This window comes from Coffea eugenioides, chromosome 11 (genome assembly GCF_003713205.1).
Source record: "Coffea eugenioides isolate CCC68of chromosome 11, Ceug_1.0, whole genome shotgun sequence".
Classification (NCBI taxonomy): domain Eukaryota; kingdom Viridiplantae; phylum Streptophyta; class Magnoliopsida; order Gentianales; family Rubiaceae; genus Coffea; species Coffea eugenioides.
The window spans coordinates 50,985,665-51,001,874 of NC_040045.1; the positions used below are offsets into that span (position 1 = coordinate 50,985,665).

The 16,210-nt window shown below is 35.3% G+C and overlaps 2 protein-coding genes across 8 annotated transcripts; one reads left to right on the top strand and one right to left on the bottom strand.

Annotated features, from left to right (window-relative positions):
- The first annotated feature begins 539 nt into the window (after positions 1–539).
- On the top strand, positions 540–5,404 carry LOC113751636. 6 transcript variants are annotated; one of them, XM_027295715.1, is made up of 5 exons: positions 540–1,475; positions 1,723–2,346; positions 3,855–4,191; positions 4,560–4,647; positions 4,769–5,404. In XM_027295715.1, exons 2-5 carry the CDS (start codon positions 1,782–1,784, stop codon positions 4,964–4,966), a joined length of 1,188 nt encoding a protein of 395 aa, XP_027151516.1. In that variant the 5' UTR covers positions 540–1,475; positions 1,723–1,781; the 3' UTR covers positions 4,967–5,404. The 6 variants fall into 6 exon arrangements, with proteins under 6 accessions (XP_027151516.1, XP_027151517.1, XP_027151515.1 ...); XM_027295716.1 differs by having other exon boundaries at positions 1,732–2,346; XM_027295714.1 differs by having other exon boundaries at positions 540–1,037.
- Positions 5,405–6,697: 1,293 nt separating this feature from the next.
- Positions 6,698–12,044, bottom strand: LOC113753394 (RNA-binding protein Musashi homolog 2). 2 transcript variants are annotated; one of them, XM_027297534.1, is made up of 14 exons: positions 11,901–12,044; positions 11,500–11,704; positions 11,313–11,402; positions 10,802–10,867; positions 10,597–10,662; positions 10,327–10,412; positions 10,156–10,201; positions 9,990–10,044; positions 8,837–8,913; positions 8,603–8,738; positions 8,376–8,512; positions 8,197–8,301; positions 7,475–7,615; positions 6,698–7,049 (listed from the first exon to the last, which is right to left on the bottom strand). In XM_027297534.1, the coding sequence occupies exons 2-14, from the start codon at positions 11,518–11,520 to the stop codon at positions 6,987–6,989; spliced, it is 1,089 nt and encodes a 362-aa protein (XP_027153335.1). In that variant the 5' UTR covers positions 11,521–11,704; positions 11,901–12,044; the 3' UTR covers positions 6,698–6,986. The 2 variants fall into 2 exon arrangements, with proteins under 2 accessions (XP_027153335.1, XP_027153334.1); XM_027297533.1 differs by having other exon boundaries at positions 11,893–12,044.
- Between the last annotated feature and the right edge of the window lie 4,166 nt (positions 12,045–16,210).

Here is a 16,210-nt window from a genome sequence, read left to right on the forward strand (position 1 = left end):
GCTTGCTTAAACTACAAAACGTGCTGCGATTTGGTACTAAACCACCATAAGTTACTAGAAACGTGTTGGTGGCCTGCGAATGCCTTGAAATGGATTCACTTTTATCTGGTCCTCCTGAATATGGTTTTACCTCGATGTATACAGTAACATCACCGAATGCATGTCATATCATATGTATAAAAAAAATTAAAATTAAATAACATGTATTATTCAATTCAAAGGTGATTGTATATACAGAGAGATAATTCTCTAAGTTTTATTTGGACCAAAAAGCAGAAAAAAAAAAAAGAAGTAAAAGCCACTTAGGGAGTTTTATTGGAATGATGGAGCAGGGAAAGTTAGAAACGGAAACCCTCAAAGGGACAAAATTGAAAATTGAGGGTCTGCTGCATCAGTCCTTCCCAAACTTTATGGCACCGTCACATGGACTGACCGCGCTTTCACAGATGGGGACAACATGCGCCAACTCGACCTTTGGCTCTTATGGACGACCAAACCCAATGGGAATGCTTCCCCCCCTCGGCCTCGGCGCTCAGCACTCGTTTTGTAGTACAGTAATAATCAGTGATGCCCATCTTCCTTCGATAATTAAAGAAGGTGCATTTTCCTTTCCTCCAGCATCCTTCTTCTTCTTTCTTCTGTTCCAAAATGTGTGGGCTAAGACTAAGATGATCAGAGACCACCCCAATGGAATTGAACCCTCTTAATTGCTAGTTGTCTAAACCTTTTAAAGTATCTCATTACTAGTACATCGGTTAGCAATCCTACATTCAAGTTCTCTCACCCTAGCCCCAGCAGAAGATGATGAACCTTCTTCTCAATAAACTAATCTTTGTTTATCCAACTAAACTTAGTACTCCTCCTCCTCCTCCTCCTACTGTTAGTAGTTAGTACTCCTTCCGAGTGACATTATCCTCTCTTTCTCCTTGGACTCAGAGACAAAATGTTGTGCTAGAAAGGAAACTAGAAAGCAAGCAGAAACAACCAAACTGAAGACTGAAAAGCAGCATTTTGTATTGCCACTCACAACTACATGGGCAAGTTTTCAGGCTCTCGTCTCTGACCAACAATCTCAAGCTAACTTTGCTTTTTGCTAAAAGCCTCAACACTTTTTTCTTTTTCTTTTTCTTTTTTTTAATTTCATTCTCGTGGTGATGTTATTTTATTCTGAATACTTTACCTTATTGTCTGTCTCCCTTTGTGTGCGTGAAAATTTGTGTTAAAAATTGAGTGAGAATAAGAACAAAGGTTGTGGAAGTGGGAGTGGGTCTGCTGTTGCTTCTTAAACAGTCTCTGTGTTACATTTGGTCAATTTTCTGACAGCAGAAGTTTAAGGCTTGTTTTGGACACAGCACTTTGTACTGTAGCACTCTCCTGCACTTCACGAGTAATACTGTGCTCCAGAATCTAGCAATGGATCCTGACTTCAGAGTTTGCCCACTTCCCCAATTACGATAAAAGAAAAAAAAAAAAAGGTCGATTTCCTTTTACTATTTTTATAATCACAGATAGTATGTTTGTCATATACTGACATCTAGAGTTTGTGCGGTGACTGGTGAGGGATGAAAATTAAGTCCACTCTGGTTTACCATTTCAAAACGAAGATTTTTTTTTCATTTGTTTTTGCTTTTATTTGAGCAGTATATAGGTGAATGGATCTATTTATTTGTCCTTTGGGTTTTTGTTGCTGAATCTGATACAGCATGGGAATGTGGCCTTTAGGAAATTCAGACTATTGAGGAAACGATGCAGCAGCTGGTATCTTGTTTCAATTGAGAGTCATGAAGAAAAGTTCTGGTTCTATTGGTAATTCAGGGGCGTATACAAGTCCAGGAACCCCAGAATATGGAGACAACTATGGCAGAGGGATTCCAAAGGGTTGGAGCTCTGAACGAGTTCCCTTACCGACAAATAGTAGCAGGAGGCACGTTAGTGCTGCTGCATTGATGCCATTCAACAGTGGAAGGACTTTGCCTTCAAAGTGGGATGATGCTGAGAGGTGGATTACTAGCCCTGTTTCAGGATATGGGGTATGCAAGACTTCAAACGTACAGCCTCAGAGGCGGCCTAAATCAAAGAGTGGACCACTTGGGGCTCCAGGACTCATGTATATGCCGAATTATTCTCCTACCTCGCCAGTTCTTGAGGGTGGAAGTGGGAGTACTTTCATGGCAGGTTCGCCATTAACAACTGGTGTATTGGTCCCTGATGGTTTATCCATTCATTATGCCACGGGGAATGGCGTGAAATCTAACTCGGTCTTCGCTGAGCGTGCAATTGCTCATGCTGCAACTGCACCTGGATTGTCCGATTTTTTAAATGAGTGTTCTATTCCAAGCTCTCAAGGTATAACGCGCGCGCGCGGTTGTGTGTGTGTTCTCTCTTAGTTGACATTTTTCTTGCCAATTTCTTCCATTTTCTTAGATGCTGATTAAGTGGGCTAATGTAAGTTCTGATGTGATTTATGAGCTTTTCCAACAATTACCAGAATCCAGGTGCAATTTAAAAAGTTTTGTTGACAAAAACCTTCAGTTAACACCAGGCACTAAGTTGTTAAATTTGATCAGTACAGCAACTCGCAATTATCTATAACTGGTGTCCATTTGCTCTGTGCTGTCTAACTCAAGTTAAACCCCAGAGACGCCAAAAGTTCTTAAGCTGGAAGCCAGATGTTCTTAAATTTGATGCTTGCATGACCTTACCATCAGACTCCAGAGTTCCTTCTATTTTATCCATTGTCTTTTTCTTTAAAATTTTTTTTACTCTCTCAGAAGAGGGGGGGGCAGATATGGACAATCTGATTGATTGTTCAATAAGCAAGTGCTGAAGTTACTTTTAGATACCTCGGTGGTTAGTGTTGCGAAACCAAATATTCCACCCCACTTCAATTGCATCTCAAGGCATTTTGAAGTGTTGATATGCTGCTATTTTATATCTTTGTAGTGCTACTTCTGCCGTGATGATTGATAGCCATAAACAAAGGCCAATGGTCTCACTTGGAGAAGTGTGGACAATCTGTTAAACGTAATCGGTTCTTCTACATATTATTTGTGTGTTCTATTTGGATGCCTGACGTATAATTTGGCTCAGAAGGCTGTTTTAGATGGATCTCTTTCTCCCTGCAGAGTTGCCTTTAGGTACTAGGTTCTTTAGTGACCTACTGGTCATCCTAAATGTACCCTAGATAACCTGTCACCGTTGTCTGAGTATGTCTGCAATTCTAACGTGATTGTGTATACCTCTTCTAGTATGAACATGTAGTCTCTCATATTAAAAAACTTGAAAAAGAATACTGATACGATCAGCGGCTGGAAACTTTTTTCTTCCCATGCAATCCATTTCGGCTGTGGGCAATGAGGCAGTCGCCCAGTCATTGTTCTGTGCTTGGGAAGTCTTAAGAGTGTAAATTGTTGGTTATCAATGTGGTTGATGATGCAGGAGGCAGTGTCCAAATTAAATGATGGTTGGAAGCTTCTACTCTGTATCATCATCTGTGCGAAGAATGCATATTCTCTCTCAAATTTTTTTATAGCTATAGAAAATTAAATTGCATGATCTATATTTTTACCACTCGACTAGTGTTCTTCTATATTGATTCTTCTTCATACTGTGCTCGCGTCCACTCTTTTGAACTTTACTTGTGGTCCACTTGCGCCAAACATTAAACTCAGTGGGCAGACGGGGAAAATTGCTTGGAGCACTTTGTTGATATACATCCCGTTCATGTTTTTTAATGGGGTCTATGAATGATCCTTCATATTTAAGTGAAAACCATAGTTGGTCCTCCATCTGGGAAAAACTCATATTTCTGGATAAAGCTTTCTGGTTTTACATATTTCTTTTTGAATGTGCAGACCATAAACTTGGCTATTTAGAGGCAGAGAGGGGTGTATCACGTGTTATCTCACGTAGGGATGTGGCCACTCAGATGAGCCCTGAGGGAAGCACCTATTCATCTCCTAAAGGAAACTCATCATTCTCAGCCTTCCCTCTGCCAATTCCAGCTGCAGTTGAGCAGCACAACTACAATTCTGCTAAAGTTGAAATTAGAGATGTCCAGGTAGATAAGGGAGCCACTATCACCCGGCAGTCCAAGAAACTTGGAGCAAGGAGGATGAGAAGGAAATCATCTGACTTTAAAGAGTTAGCTTCGCCGTGGGACATTTCAGGGGCTGCAAAGACCTTGTCAAAGTACCTTTTCTTTCTCTTCTGACATGCAGTATCTTTTGATTATCGAAATATTCCCTCTGTTCTTCTCCGTAGAATATATTTTGGGATCACGAAACCAGAAAGCATTGTAATTCACAAGGCATTATTTTTCCTGCATCTGCAGATTAAAACATTTCTCTGCAAAACTCTGCCTTAACATGCGTAGCTTAGCTTATTTTGTAATTCAAATTAAGTTTCTTATTGAGATCCTTTGCAACCTTGGTATTCCAACTGTTGAGTAAATTACATTTGCATTTTGCAAATGAAGAGAATTGCAGAAAATGTTTATATTGCAATGTAGAGAATTGCTTGGCATGCAATTTACATATTAATTCCGCGTATTGTTTCAGGTCACGAAGAGAAGAAGCCAAGATCACTGCCTGGGAGAACTTGCAGAAGGCAAAAGCTGAGGCAGAATTTCGGAAACTTGAGGTTCGGGTATTACACCGTTGCTTCTGTTGCAAAGTTGACAATTGTGGAGATATCTGATGCGCTAACTGAAAGTAAAGAACGGTTTCTTTCTTTGACTGCTCTGAAAGTTTTTTGCTGTCATTTTCAGATGAAACTAGAAAAGAAAAGATCAGCATCCATGGATAAAATCTTGAACAAACTGAGAGCTGCTCAGACAAAAGCGCAAGATATGAGAAGCTCGATTACAGAGAAACACGCTCATCAGTCTAGAATTTCAAATAAATCATTCTTTCGCAAGTATATGAAGACAAGTCCTCTGATTGAGTGCTTCTTTTGCTGCACTTAATTGCCGATTCTGTGCACGTTTTCTGAGGGAGATTGCAAATCCTTGTAGGCTCTCTTATAAACTTGTGAATATCGATAGTATTGTTTTCGCCTCTTTTGTATCTCTCAACGATTGGAAATACTGGCATAGTAGCTCGGCTATCTCTTGAAGATCAGAACAGAACGTCTAGTTCGTCGCAAATTCCAGCTACAATGAAGTTTACCTTCGTTCATGTATATAATTAGACATGCTACTTATTACTGGGACTGGCAAACAGCACTTCTTAGTAGTGATAAAGCTTTTGCTGCTCTCCAGTCAAACATTGTGCAAGTCATCTTGATTGTGTTCGAGTAATTTCTACAAGCATCCTCAAAGAGGAATATAATCTGATTATGCCAATCAGTTTATTGTAGGCCCTACTTCATGCAAAGTAAGAAGCTATGAGGTGATCATTCATCATTTTCTTCGCCAGCTTCGCGAGAAATCACTTTCTGAAGGCATTCCTAAGCAATACTTGCAGTAATAATTTTTGAAGCAGCTTTTTTGTAAGTTACTTTTTTCTTACACCTGCCTTTTTAATAAGTTCGGAGATTATTTTCCTTTGAAATATGTGTTTGGATAGGAAATTATTTGAGAAATTTTTTTTCAAATAACATTGTAGTATTTTTACTGATGTGAGATAAAAAGGTGGTTAAAAAGATAAAATATTGATTAGAAGGCATGTATATGATATAACTAAAATTATATTTTTGCAAATAAAAGCTTATCCAAAATTAGAAGACCTTTTTTCTTTTAATAGTGTCCGAGACCTCCCACTTGCACTGCTTATACTCACCTCCTTTGTATCACATAACTCATTCCTCTCCCTTTAATTCGTACATCTAATATCACTAATTTTGACTTTTCTGGGAAACCATTTTTCTTCTTATAACATGCTAAACAGGTGTAGGGAGGATTAAGTGCAATTAAAACTACTTCACATTCATGTATAAACCATCATGACCTAAGGTGGACGATCTAAAGCTTGTCTTTGCAGAAACGATGTTACGAAAACATTTTGCGTGTTCTACTCATGCCATTCAATTAAGAGTTATAAACAAATGCTGTCAAGGTTGTTCCTTGCTTAGATTCTTTAGAATTGTGAGTGCTTAGGTTCTCAATGTTAACCTCAATATAATCCCCGAGCACAACTACAAAGCAACGACTGATCTTCCATGCATCTTTCTCGACATTAGCACCTTCGTACTTCGTCAAACTGGAAAGGAATATGGCCAATTTCATCCGTAAACTTTTTTGCTAATACCAATTTAGTCCCTAACTTTTATTTTTGATCAATTTGATACTTGAATTCGTTTTGCAGTTTCAATTAAGGACTATCACAGTGGCACCATTATTTAAAACTAATCCGACTCCTAATTAACTAACTAACAACGATATTTTGATTTCGAAACTGTAATAAATAAGTAAATCATGTTACAAAATCATAAAATAAAACTTTAAAATCATGTAAAAAATCATAAAATAAAACTTTTTAAAAGTTTAATCTTATGAATTTTTATATAATTTACTTAATTTATTACAATTCCATAAGTGACATTCCCAAAGTACTCTGATTTAGTTGATCAATTAGAAGTCAAATTGGTTTTAAATAAGTGCCGCTATAGAAGTCCTTGATTAAAACTGCTAAATAAGTTCCCGTATCAAATCGGTTAGAAATAAAAATTAGGGTCTAAATCAGCATTAGTGAAAAAATTTAGGTACAAAATTTGCCATTTTCCCAAATGGAAAGGCAGTAGTTTTGGCAAAACAAATAACGGTACAAGTTACATTAATCAGTCCTGCCAATAGAAATAAAGTCAGCTTAAATGACATCCAACCACAGATAACATAACCAATTAACGAGTGTTTCAACGACAAATTGGCATATAAATGTTTCGAACAAAAGCTGTCCTACTTGAGCCATCACTGGGTATTTGTAAAGGCGAACATTACTAGTTATCTAGGTCCATTCTAGATGCAGCAGCATTTATGCCTCGGACAACTAATAAGGCCTATACCTAAAATCTGCTCTGGAATGTCTTCCAGCACCCATTCCGTACCCCCACTGCAAAACAAACACAGCACAATTAACTATAGGGGCTGAACAAAAATCAAAAAAGAAAACAATCCGTATAAATTGTCATCTAATTTGTATTGTCAGTACAGGAGAGAAAACGAGGACTTCAGATCAGCCACATACGAAGATTGCATACACATTATGTGGCTACAATAATTAGTCGAAGAGCCACTCATCAGCAACATTCTACTCAATAAGCAAAGCTAGATTTATGTATGAACTTGACTGTCGAGCTCTAGCTAAGGTAAGGGTCTTAACTCCAAACACATTGGCATCACACACAAGTCGGGAGCAAATCCATATTAGTGCTTCACAGAATGCACAAAAGGCTAATAGATAGATTGAAGACTCAAAAAGCAATATGTTCATCTTTCTGAGCGATGCAATGCTGTAAATATGGAAATGATACTCACGTCATCAAAGTCCATCCCTCCATACATCCTACCGTACGAACGCATAGGACCGCCATAACCTGCATATGGTTCAGGATTATCCATCATGTAATTACTACTTGGACCGGCATCGTCAATGGGAGTAGCTGAATCTATTGCAACCTGCAGAGTACATAGATTATGCATTTCAAGCATATCAGTCAATTCAATAATACAACATTTACTGTGCGCAGCATCCACTTTGCAAGTTTGAGAGATGATGCCATTCTAATTCAAGAGCTAAAGGATAATTCTAAAATTTCTACATATAACATGGAAAATTAGTGTAATTAGCCAAGAAATTTTTTCTTAGACTTACAGATATTCTACAACCATCTTCTCTCTTCTTAACATACAATTAAGTCTTAGACTTACGCTTCTGACAACATTGAGATCTATTTGAAGAATAAAATTTCTATCCTTATCCATTATCTTAAACAAATGCTAATTCTTCAAAAGTGAAAATTAAGATGTAAAAATCAAGTTTGCTAAATCAGAATTAACTTTGGAATGACATCCATCTAAAGTAGGATTTAATTAACCCACAAATTAGTAATAAATTGATTGTCCACAATAGTGCAAACAGGACTTGTTATAGGTCTCCCAGACTTAATATGTTGAGTCACAGCATAAATATTAACTATACGACTCATCAACAGACTGAACATCTAGGAAACATCCGGAATGAAAACTTCATCAACTACCTGTTGTCCACATATCTCATGGGGCCTTCGAGACACACGATCTGCAACACCGTCTTCAGCAAAGGTTACAAAACCAAACCCCCTGTGGCCTGTCCTTTTGGGATCCTGATTCCAATAGCATGTCTGGGTAGTAAGAAGCTGTTCATCAACCATAAATCACAAATACTGCTTTTTCTTACCTTTGGAACATAGACATCTAATATACGGCCGAATCTACCAAAGTACTGACGAAGATCTTCAGCACTTGCCTCCTGAGGAAGCCTTCCCACAAATATCTTTTTACCCATCCCACGAGGGGGGCCTCCTGGGCCTCCTCCTGGTTTTCAAGAATTATAAATGGTTCTCAGACAATTGGCACCAGATAGTGAAAGTGCATTAACTTTTCCTTTTTGTCCCTAATACTTACTTCCATACATAGAACCCGGATGATCATATAAGGTGGGAGCACCCAGTGCAGCATATCTGGTTGCTGCACTGATGTAAGCATTATATGCACCATATCCACCCTGAGGCACTCGGCTAACTGGCCTGAATTCGTCCTCCTGAGAGAGAGAGAGAGAGCATTAAGTTTCCCAATAACCCCACTTAACATTCCAGACACAGATAATAACTAGCGAGTTGAATATTGACAAATGCTTGCCTTTGGTGTGGCTCGGTCAACAACTATTGTAGAACCCCCCAGTTCATGGGTCTCAGCCATGAGATCATCCACAGATTCTGAAAAAGAAAGTAAAAAGTTTGAAACAGCATATCACAAAAATCACTTAAGAAGCCACCAAGTTAGGCCTCTTGATAGAAAACTAAATTAACCACACCTATGAGGCAAAATTCAAATAAAATTAAGCACAGTCACAGCACTATGCCATAATCACCAGCTAAGCTAGTTCATAAGACTTCATTAACTTTTCAGTTCTCACTCAAGGTCATGGAGAATATAGCCTAGTTAAAAATTTTAAAAGATTTGAAATGTTGGAACATAAAGTGCCCTGGTGCTCCTTGACTACTTGAAAAATTCTCAGGGGAGGTGACATGCATAACAATTAGGCTAAATAGTACTTGCAACTTCTACCTGCGTTCCCCCTTAATGATCCCCATTGCTATTGCTTCCACCATCAGAAAAGAGAATCTTTTGAAAAGGTGGATGAACCAAGAAATTTATCATTCGAAACAAAGGATTAGATTTATCGTTAACGTCGACTCTGTCAGACCACAATGTCCACTTCCAATACCATAAGCACTCATTTTCAACAAGCCACATCTCCATAATCCAATGCAAGTCCACTTTCCAATCAGTACCCAGACCAATCCTCTTCTGTTGAATCTCGAAGGAAGAACTTTCTCCAAACCGCAGAAACTCTTCAGATCCTAGAAAAACCTCTAAAATACAGGTCCCAAATAGAACCAGTAAAAGACATAATTATGACCTTACCAACTTGAAATGCCGAAAGTTAGCAACTTATACAGACGTCCATTTATCCCAATAAATTGGGCAACTCACTCCAAATTACCAGCTTTGTCCACCTATATAATCAGTTAATCATGTGGAGGAAATATGCGATATGTGAGATTGCAGCCTACATGCATATTCTTTCGGTATGCACATGTCCAAATGACCCAATTCGAGATCGATATCTTTCACATAGACAACACTTGCACCAGGGGAAACAAAAGAGATAAGGAAAAAATGTGAGCAAGGTGAATTATTTCCCTCTGCTGAACAGAGGAAAAGTAAGTTTCTTGCGCCAGGTAAAAGATTATCAGGTTCCACCTGGGAACATTCAAGTGGGACTTACCAGCATTAGCAAAAGTGACAAATCCGATTCCACGATGTGATTTGGTGCTTGGATCCTTCGGATATGAGACAAAAGTATGTTATTCTCTACCATTTCTATAATCATGAATCTTGAATTTTCATAGAGAGTTAAAGAAAACTGAAGAGGTAGGGTGGAGGTAATGGACCTTGGGCATGTAGAGATCTGTTATGTCACCATATTTCTCAAAATAACTGCACCAAAAAACACATGGAGAAAAACATTCAAAATTTAGAATAATGTCAGCATAATGAGACATGAAACAGAAAAAGCAACTAAAAATATCTCTCAAGTTCAATAAAGAGGTAAAGACAATGACCTTCTGAATGCTGCTTCTGAGACAGATGGAGAAATTCTTGCCACAAAAATCCGTGTTACTTTCTTGGACGGAGCTCTCATCTCCTCCTATAAATCAGCATTGGTGTGTTTCATTAGACATGTAAAACAAATTCAAGTAATGGAATCACAATTTTACATTGGTCTACAGCTCAAGAAAGTTTTATGGGCAAACAATATAAGCTAAAAAGGATGACGAAGGTTTAAAAGTTCTCAAATTGAATTATATAACTGCAAAACTAAAACTGGAAACCTTCGGAGTGGCTATTTTTACTTCCAGCATTCTGTTACCAAGGAAATGCTCGCTTGACAACGCAGCCTGCAGAATAAATACAAAGAATCAAAGCCAAAGGGGCAGCAGCATTAGAACAGAATTTGAACTTTTTCATCCGGAAAAGAGAAATAATAACATAGTAAGAAAAAAAAATTAGAAAGAGGAAAACATAAATGAGCCAAACCTTAGCATCCTCAACAGTTACAAAGGTCACATAGCCAAACCCACGAGATCGCCCAGTAGACCTCTCCTAAAAGTTATAGAAAAGTTGCATAAATTTAGCCTTCCATACAATCTAGATAGATATTTCTAGAAGATACTAAATGTATTACTCCAAAAACAAGTACGACAGTCTAATGCAAATAATACACCTCCTTGATTATTGCAAGTGCTAAAAACTAATTTTTCCGTATTGAGAAAGTACAACTAATTTGTCATAATGTTGAGAAAGATGGTACTTTGGAAGCATTACAGACATATAATTTCCAATCAACTGGTCCTCGGCCCATCAATTCAACCTCCAGAAACCATTTAAAAGCATCAACAGTACTCACGTATAAGCCAAAAACTCAAGTTTTCAAAAGAATACAATTACTTCACAAGCTGCACCTGACGAATCATAAGGAGTCAGGATCCAAGTACAGGAAAAAACAAACAGACAGACAACCAACATAGGAAAAATAGTCTCGACTAACCTTCATGACTATACAGTCCTCCAATTCCCCAAATTTGGTCATATATTCCCTCAAACCTTCTGTATCCACTTCCCACGGGATACCCAAAACCTAAATAACATTGCACAATATACATCAGTATAATTTCTGCTCTGAATACCGTTATCATAGATATTACAGGAATTAATGAAAGGAGGCTTGAACTTACAACAAGCTTTCTCTCAGACATATTGAAGACGGTCAAGTTAAGGAATCGTGCTCTGCAGTGGAGTTTATAGGAAAATCGCGCAGGCCTCTCACCAATTCCTCTCTTTCCCTTACTTCCTTTTGCCCTCTCCCGATCTTATATCGAAGCTCTCTCTCTAGAAACTGAAATCGCTCACACACCTCAACGACTCTTCCTCTTCCTCCTCCTGCACACAATAATAACAACACAGACACCTCTTTCTCACACACAATCATCATCAATATACACCAATTTAGACTCACCATTTTTTCTCCTTCAAATTTTCTCAAAAATTCGGAAATTGATTTCATTATAACCCATAAAAAATTAACCAAAAGAACGACGAGTAATTGATTATGTATGCACGCTCAATACCTTCTTACCGATTCGAATTCTCAAAATTCTAGCTACCTCGCTCGCACGCTCCCTAGCGCTCGAATCGCACGACGATTCGCTCAGCCTCCCGCCGCTCAGCTCAGCTTCTCAAACCCGTCAAAGGATTTCTCTATCTCTACATCCCGCAATCCGTAAATTGCTGAATGTATACATATGAAGGGCTCTTTTTTTTTTTGGATAGCCCCCCACGATTTAGCATTTTGCGATATTCCCCTTTAAATTGTGAAATTTTTGACATAGATTTTAGGAAAATTGTTCAAAACGTTTCTCATATTTTATAAAACAATTTTTTTTGTCTCTCACTTTCAGAAGTGTACTTTCACGTCCTTTATAAATTCATATTGGTCAAATTTAGTTTTTATCTAAATTTTTAACTAGTTTTTTGTCAGAATTCACCACGTGCCTTGTATGAGATTATTTTTGAAGGGCAAAATTATCAAATAATCAAAATTTATATAAGCCGATCTATAATTCATCACATTTTATAAAATGAATTGTTTTGTCCTTTACATTTCACAAAATGAATTGTTTCGTCCCTCACATTTTACAAAATGAATTTTTTCATCCTTCATATTTTATAAAATAAATTTTTTTATCTCCCATTGATTATGTGTACGAATAATTTTTTTTTAAAGCCAGGGTATATATCTATTTGATTTTACTTAAATAATACGAGTAACATGTAATATATCTCTATTTGATGTCACCTGAATGTACTGTTCAGGTGAAATTAAATAGATATATACAGGAATTTAAAAAAATTATTAGTTTTTCACTTATATTCATTTTCTTTTACTTGAAAATTGAAAATAAATAAGAAATTTAATTCTAAACATTATCAAGTATTTATATCGAATTAAATTTCGACAGAAAAGATAAACAAAGAAAAAGTATGACAAAAAGAAATCAGTGATTGACACTTTCAAATTTTAAAACAATTACAATTCAAGAAATTCAATTGTTGGTCTTAAAAGTTGTGAGTAAAAATCTCAGATTTAAACTGCAATTTATTAGCGTGACTATAGAATTCAAATTATAACCGATTAATTAGATGGTCTTATTACACAACTCAATAAATAAATTATTACCAAAAGAAAAAGACTACAAATATTGAATAGATTCATATGATAAAATTAAATAAATATATGTGGGTTTAAAATAAAATTGTTAGATTTAAACTCATGTATATATCATTGAATAGTATGTCTACATTTACAATTAGTCTGTTTAAGTGAAATCAGATAGAGATATATTGCATGTTATTGGTACTGTTCAAGTGAAATCAAATAGATATATACATAGATTTAAAAAAAAAATCTTTGTACACATGGTCAATGAGGCATAAAAAAATTTATTTTGTGAAATGTAAAAGATTAAAAAATTTATTTTGTGAAATGTGAGGGACGAAACAATTCATTTTATGAAATGTAAGAGACTATAAATCGAATTATGTAAATTTTAATTTGATAATTTTACCCTTAAAAAATCATTTCATGTAAGCCACGTGATAATTTCTGGCAAAAAACTAGTTGAAAACCTAGGTAGGAGCCAAATTTAACCAATGTAAATTTGTAAGGGACATAAAAATACACTTTTAAAAATGATGGACGAAAAAAATTATTTTATAAAATATGAGGAACGTTTTGAACGATTTTTCCTAAATTTTAACTTCGGGGTGATTTTCCATTTTTCCCCTGCGTGTATGGATGCATGCTCAAATTTGATTTCTCTTTTTTAATCCGTATGGCATACATCTATGCAAGTGGCGGCAGCGAGTCATGTCAAGCCGAGAAGTACAATTGCACCCCTTCAATTTTTAAAAGCTCAAAATTAACCTATAAAAATTTTAGAAATTCTAGTATTGCCTTCTTCTTGTTCCCCTAGATTTTGGTAGTATTCCCACCAACCTCACAATTGTCCCTCAAAATTATTGAAATCTTTTACAATTGTCTTCTCCATCTCCATAATAGTGAACCTTGGACTAAAATATATATAATTACATGATGCTATTTTTTTGCTTTCTATTAAATATAATTTTTTTTGGAAGCAAATGTTATTTGTTTAATATTTAACTTTTCTTACATGTCTATTTCATATGAATTACAAGTCCACTAACTATTCATGTAACAGTTTAATTGTGTACAAATTATTTGTCAATTGTTTATATTAATTAAAATATACATCTTGTATTCTTTTGCATAATTTTATAACATTGGATGAGTTAAAAAATAAGGGTTATTATCACTTTACCCCCTTAAATTATATCACTACTATCAGTTTACCCCCTAACATTATCTTTTAATCACTTTATCCCCATGAGTAATTCAACTCAACATGTTAAGAAATTTTGGATAAAAATACCCTTTGATTTTATAGCATTGCGACATTGTTATTATCACTTTATTCGTTTAGATTATAGTGATACAATCATTTTAGTTCTTAACATTATTTTCTGAGCATTTTACCTTATCGTTAATCTAACTAGTATGGTCAGAAAATTTTAAATATATTTATCCTTTTTTATATATAATTAAAAATAAAAAAGTTGGAATGGTTATTCTTTTTTTTCACTATAAGAGATCGAAAAACATAAAAATAAAAAGATTTTCTCAAATTTCTTTTTTCACATTTATTAATACTAGGAAAAGAAAAAGAGATAGGAAAAAAGGAGACAAAAAAATTAGATTTTGTAAAAAAAGAAAATAAAGAAAAGTCTAACATTATCGTATTACTTTAAAGTTGTCGAGATTAGGATTGGAATTTAGTGATAAACAAAAAAGTGAAATAATTTTAAAATAATAAAAGTATTTAATTCTTTCTTATTTGTAATTTTTAAAAAAAGAATTGAGCTCTTTCTCTCCCTCTTCCCTTCCCCCTCTCCATCTTTCTATTTTTTTTCAATATTAATAAGATTGCCAAGAAAAAAGAAATTAATATTTTAACTCTTTTCTTGATACTAAAAAGGAGGAAAGTCACTCTAAATTTTTTATTAATTTTATTATGCAAAGAAGAAGGTATTTTTTTCTAAAGTTTTTTAACTTACTAAGTTGGTTTAATGGTAGGATAAATTGCCTAAAAAATAACTCTACGGGGTAAATTGAAAATGATACTATATTTTATGGGGATAAAGTAATAATAATTTTAAGAATTAAACATGTCTTTTCACTTTAATTAATAACTTCCGTTAAGTTTGACCGTTAGTTTTGGGAGTAAAGTGGCTAAAAAATAACGTTAAGAGGGAAATTGATAGTAGCGCCAAACGTTAAGGGGGTAAAGTGATAATAACCCAAAAAATAATGAATGTCAAATTACATGCTCACTATAATAAATATTTAGTTATTTCAGAAATCTGCAAACCAACACCTTATAAGTCTAAGTTAATATTATTGCACCCCTGAATAAAGGTCCCGATTTCACCGCTGCATCTACCATTATACATTCATGCTAATGCTTCTCCACATTCATACCGCAACACACATTTGCAACAAAGAGCTTCCATTGAGTACGTTTTGTACTTGAGTTGTTTTAACCTCACTCATTGTTATGTTACATTTCCATGTAAATTTCGTTGATTTGGTATTCAGTTTTAGGTCCACACTATTTTGTTTGGTCATTTATCAAATTATTGATTTTGTTTGGGGAGCTGTTGCAAAGTCCATGAAGTTACTGAGTCCCCTGCATGTACCATTCCTTGAATGTTTGCTGCGTCTTCATCATCCAAATAACGCATTGAAGGGTCAATCTTCATCCAAAATGCGTACTTTCCCTAGTAGGTCGGAAGACGAGTTCATTGCCCTTTTTCCTGTTCAAAATCGGATTGATGCAAATCCAAATTCCTGCTAATGCTTCTATATATATATATTATATCACTTCATGCCCGCCCTTAGTTATATTTGTTTAAAAAAATTGAAGTTTGCTCTACCGCAGCACCGGAAGAAATATCAAATCAATCTCATGTTTTTATGAGGTACAAGTGTTTTTTTTTTTTTTAGTACGATGAAATGTATAGGAGTTTCTTTGTAAATGTAATTAAAATGTGAATATGCTATTTACTTAGTTTTTGGCATGTGAAAAAGTCAAAACTAAGAAAGTGAATTATTTGCATAATTTTATCTCTTTACATTTTTTAATCACTATTTTATCTCACATTCATTATATAAAAAAAATGTTGTAGCAATCTCTTCAAAAATTATCCCAAATAATCTACTATCCAAACACACGTTTTTTGTTTGGTAAGCTTAAATATGTAAAACATTCTAAAAACTATGAAGTATACGCAATATAATTGTTAAACAAA

Excerpts from the sequence above, each read along its gene's own strand:
- LOC113751636 (XM_027295715.1), top strand. The coding sequence starts at position 1,782 with ATGAAGAAAAGTTCTGGTTCTATTGGTAATTCAGGGGCGTATACAAGT. Across the intron at positions 4,192-4,559 it reads GCTGCAAAGACCTTGTCAAA|GTCACGAAGAGAAGAAGCCA; the intron begins GTACCTTTTCTT and ends GTATTGTTTCAG. Across the intron at positions 4,648-4,768 it reads TTCGGAAACTTGAGGTTCGG|ATGAAACTAGAAAAGAAAAG; the intron begins GTATTACACCGT and ends TGTCATTTTCAG.
- LOC113753394 (XM_027297534.1), bottom strand. The coding sequence starts at position 11,520 with ATGTCTGAGAGAAAGCTTGTT. Across the intron at positions 10,202-10,326 it reads TCAGAAGCAGCATTCAGAAG|TTATTTTGAGAAATATGGTG; the intron begins GTCATTGTCTTT and ends TTTTTGGTGCAG. Across the intron at positions 7,616-8,196 it reads ATGAGATATGTGGACAACAG|GTTGCAATAGATTCAGCTAC; the intron begins GTAGTTGATGAA and ends TGTACTCTGCAG.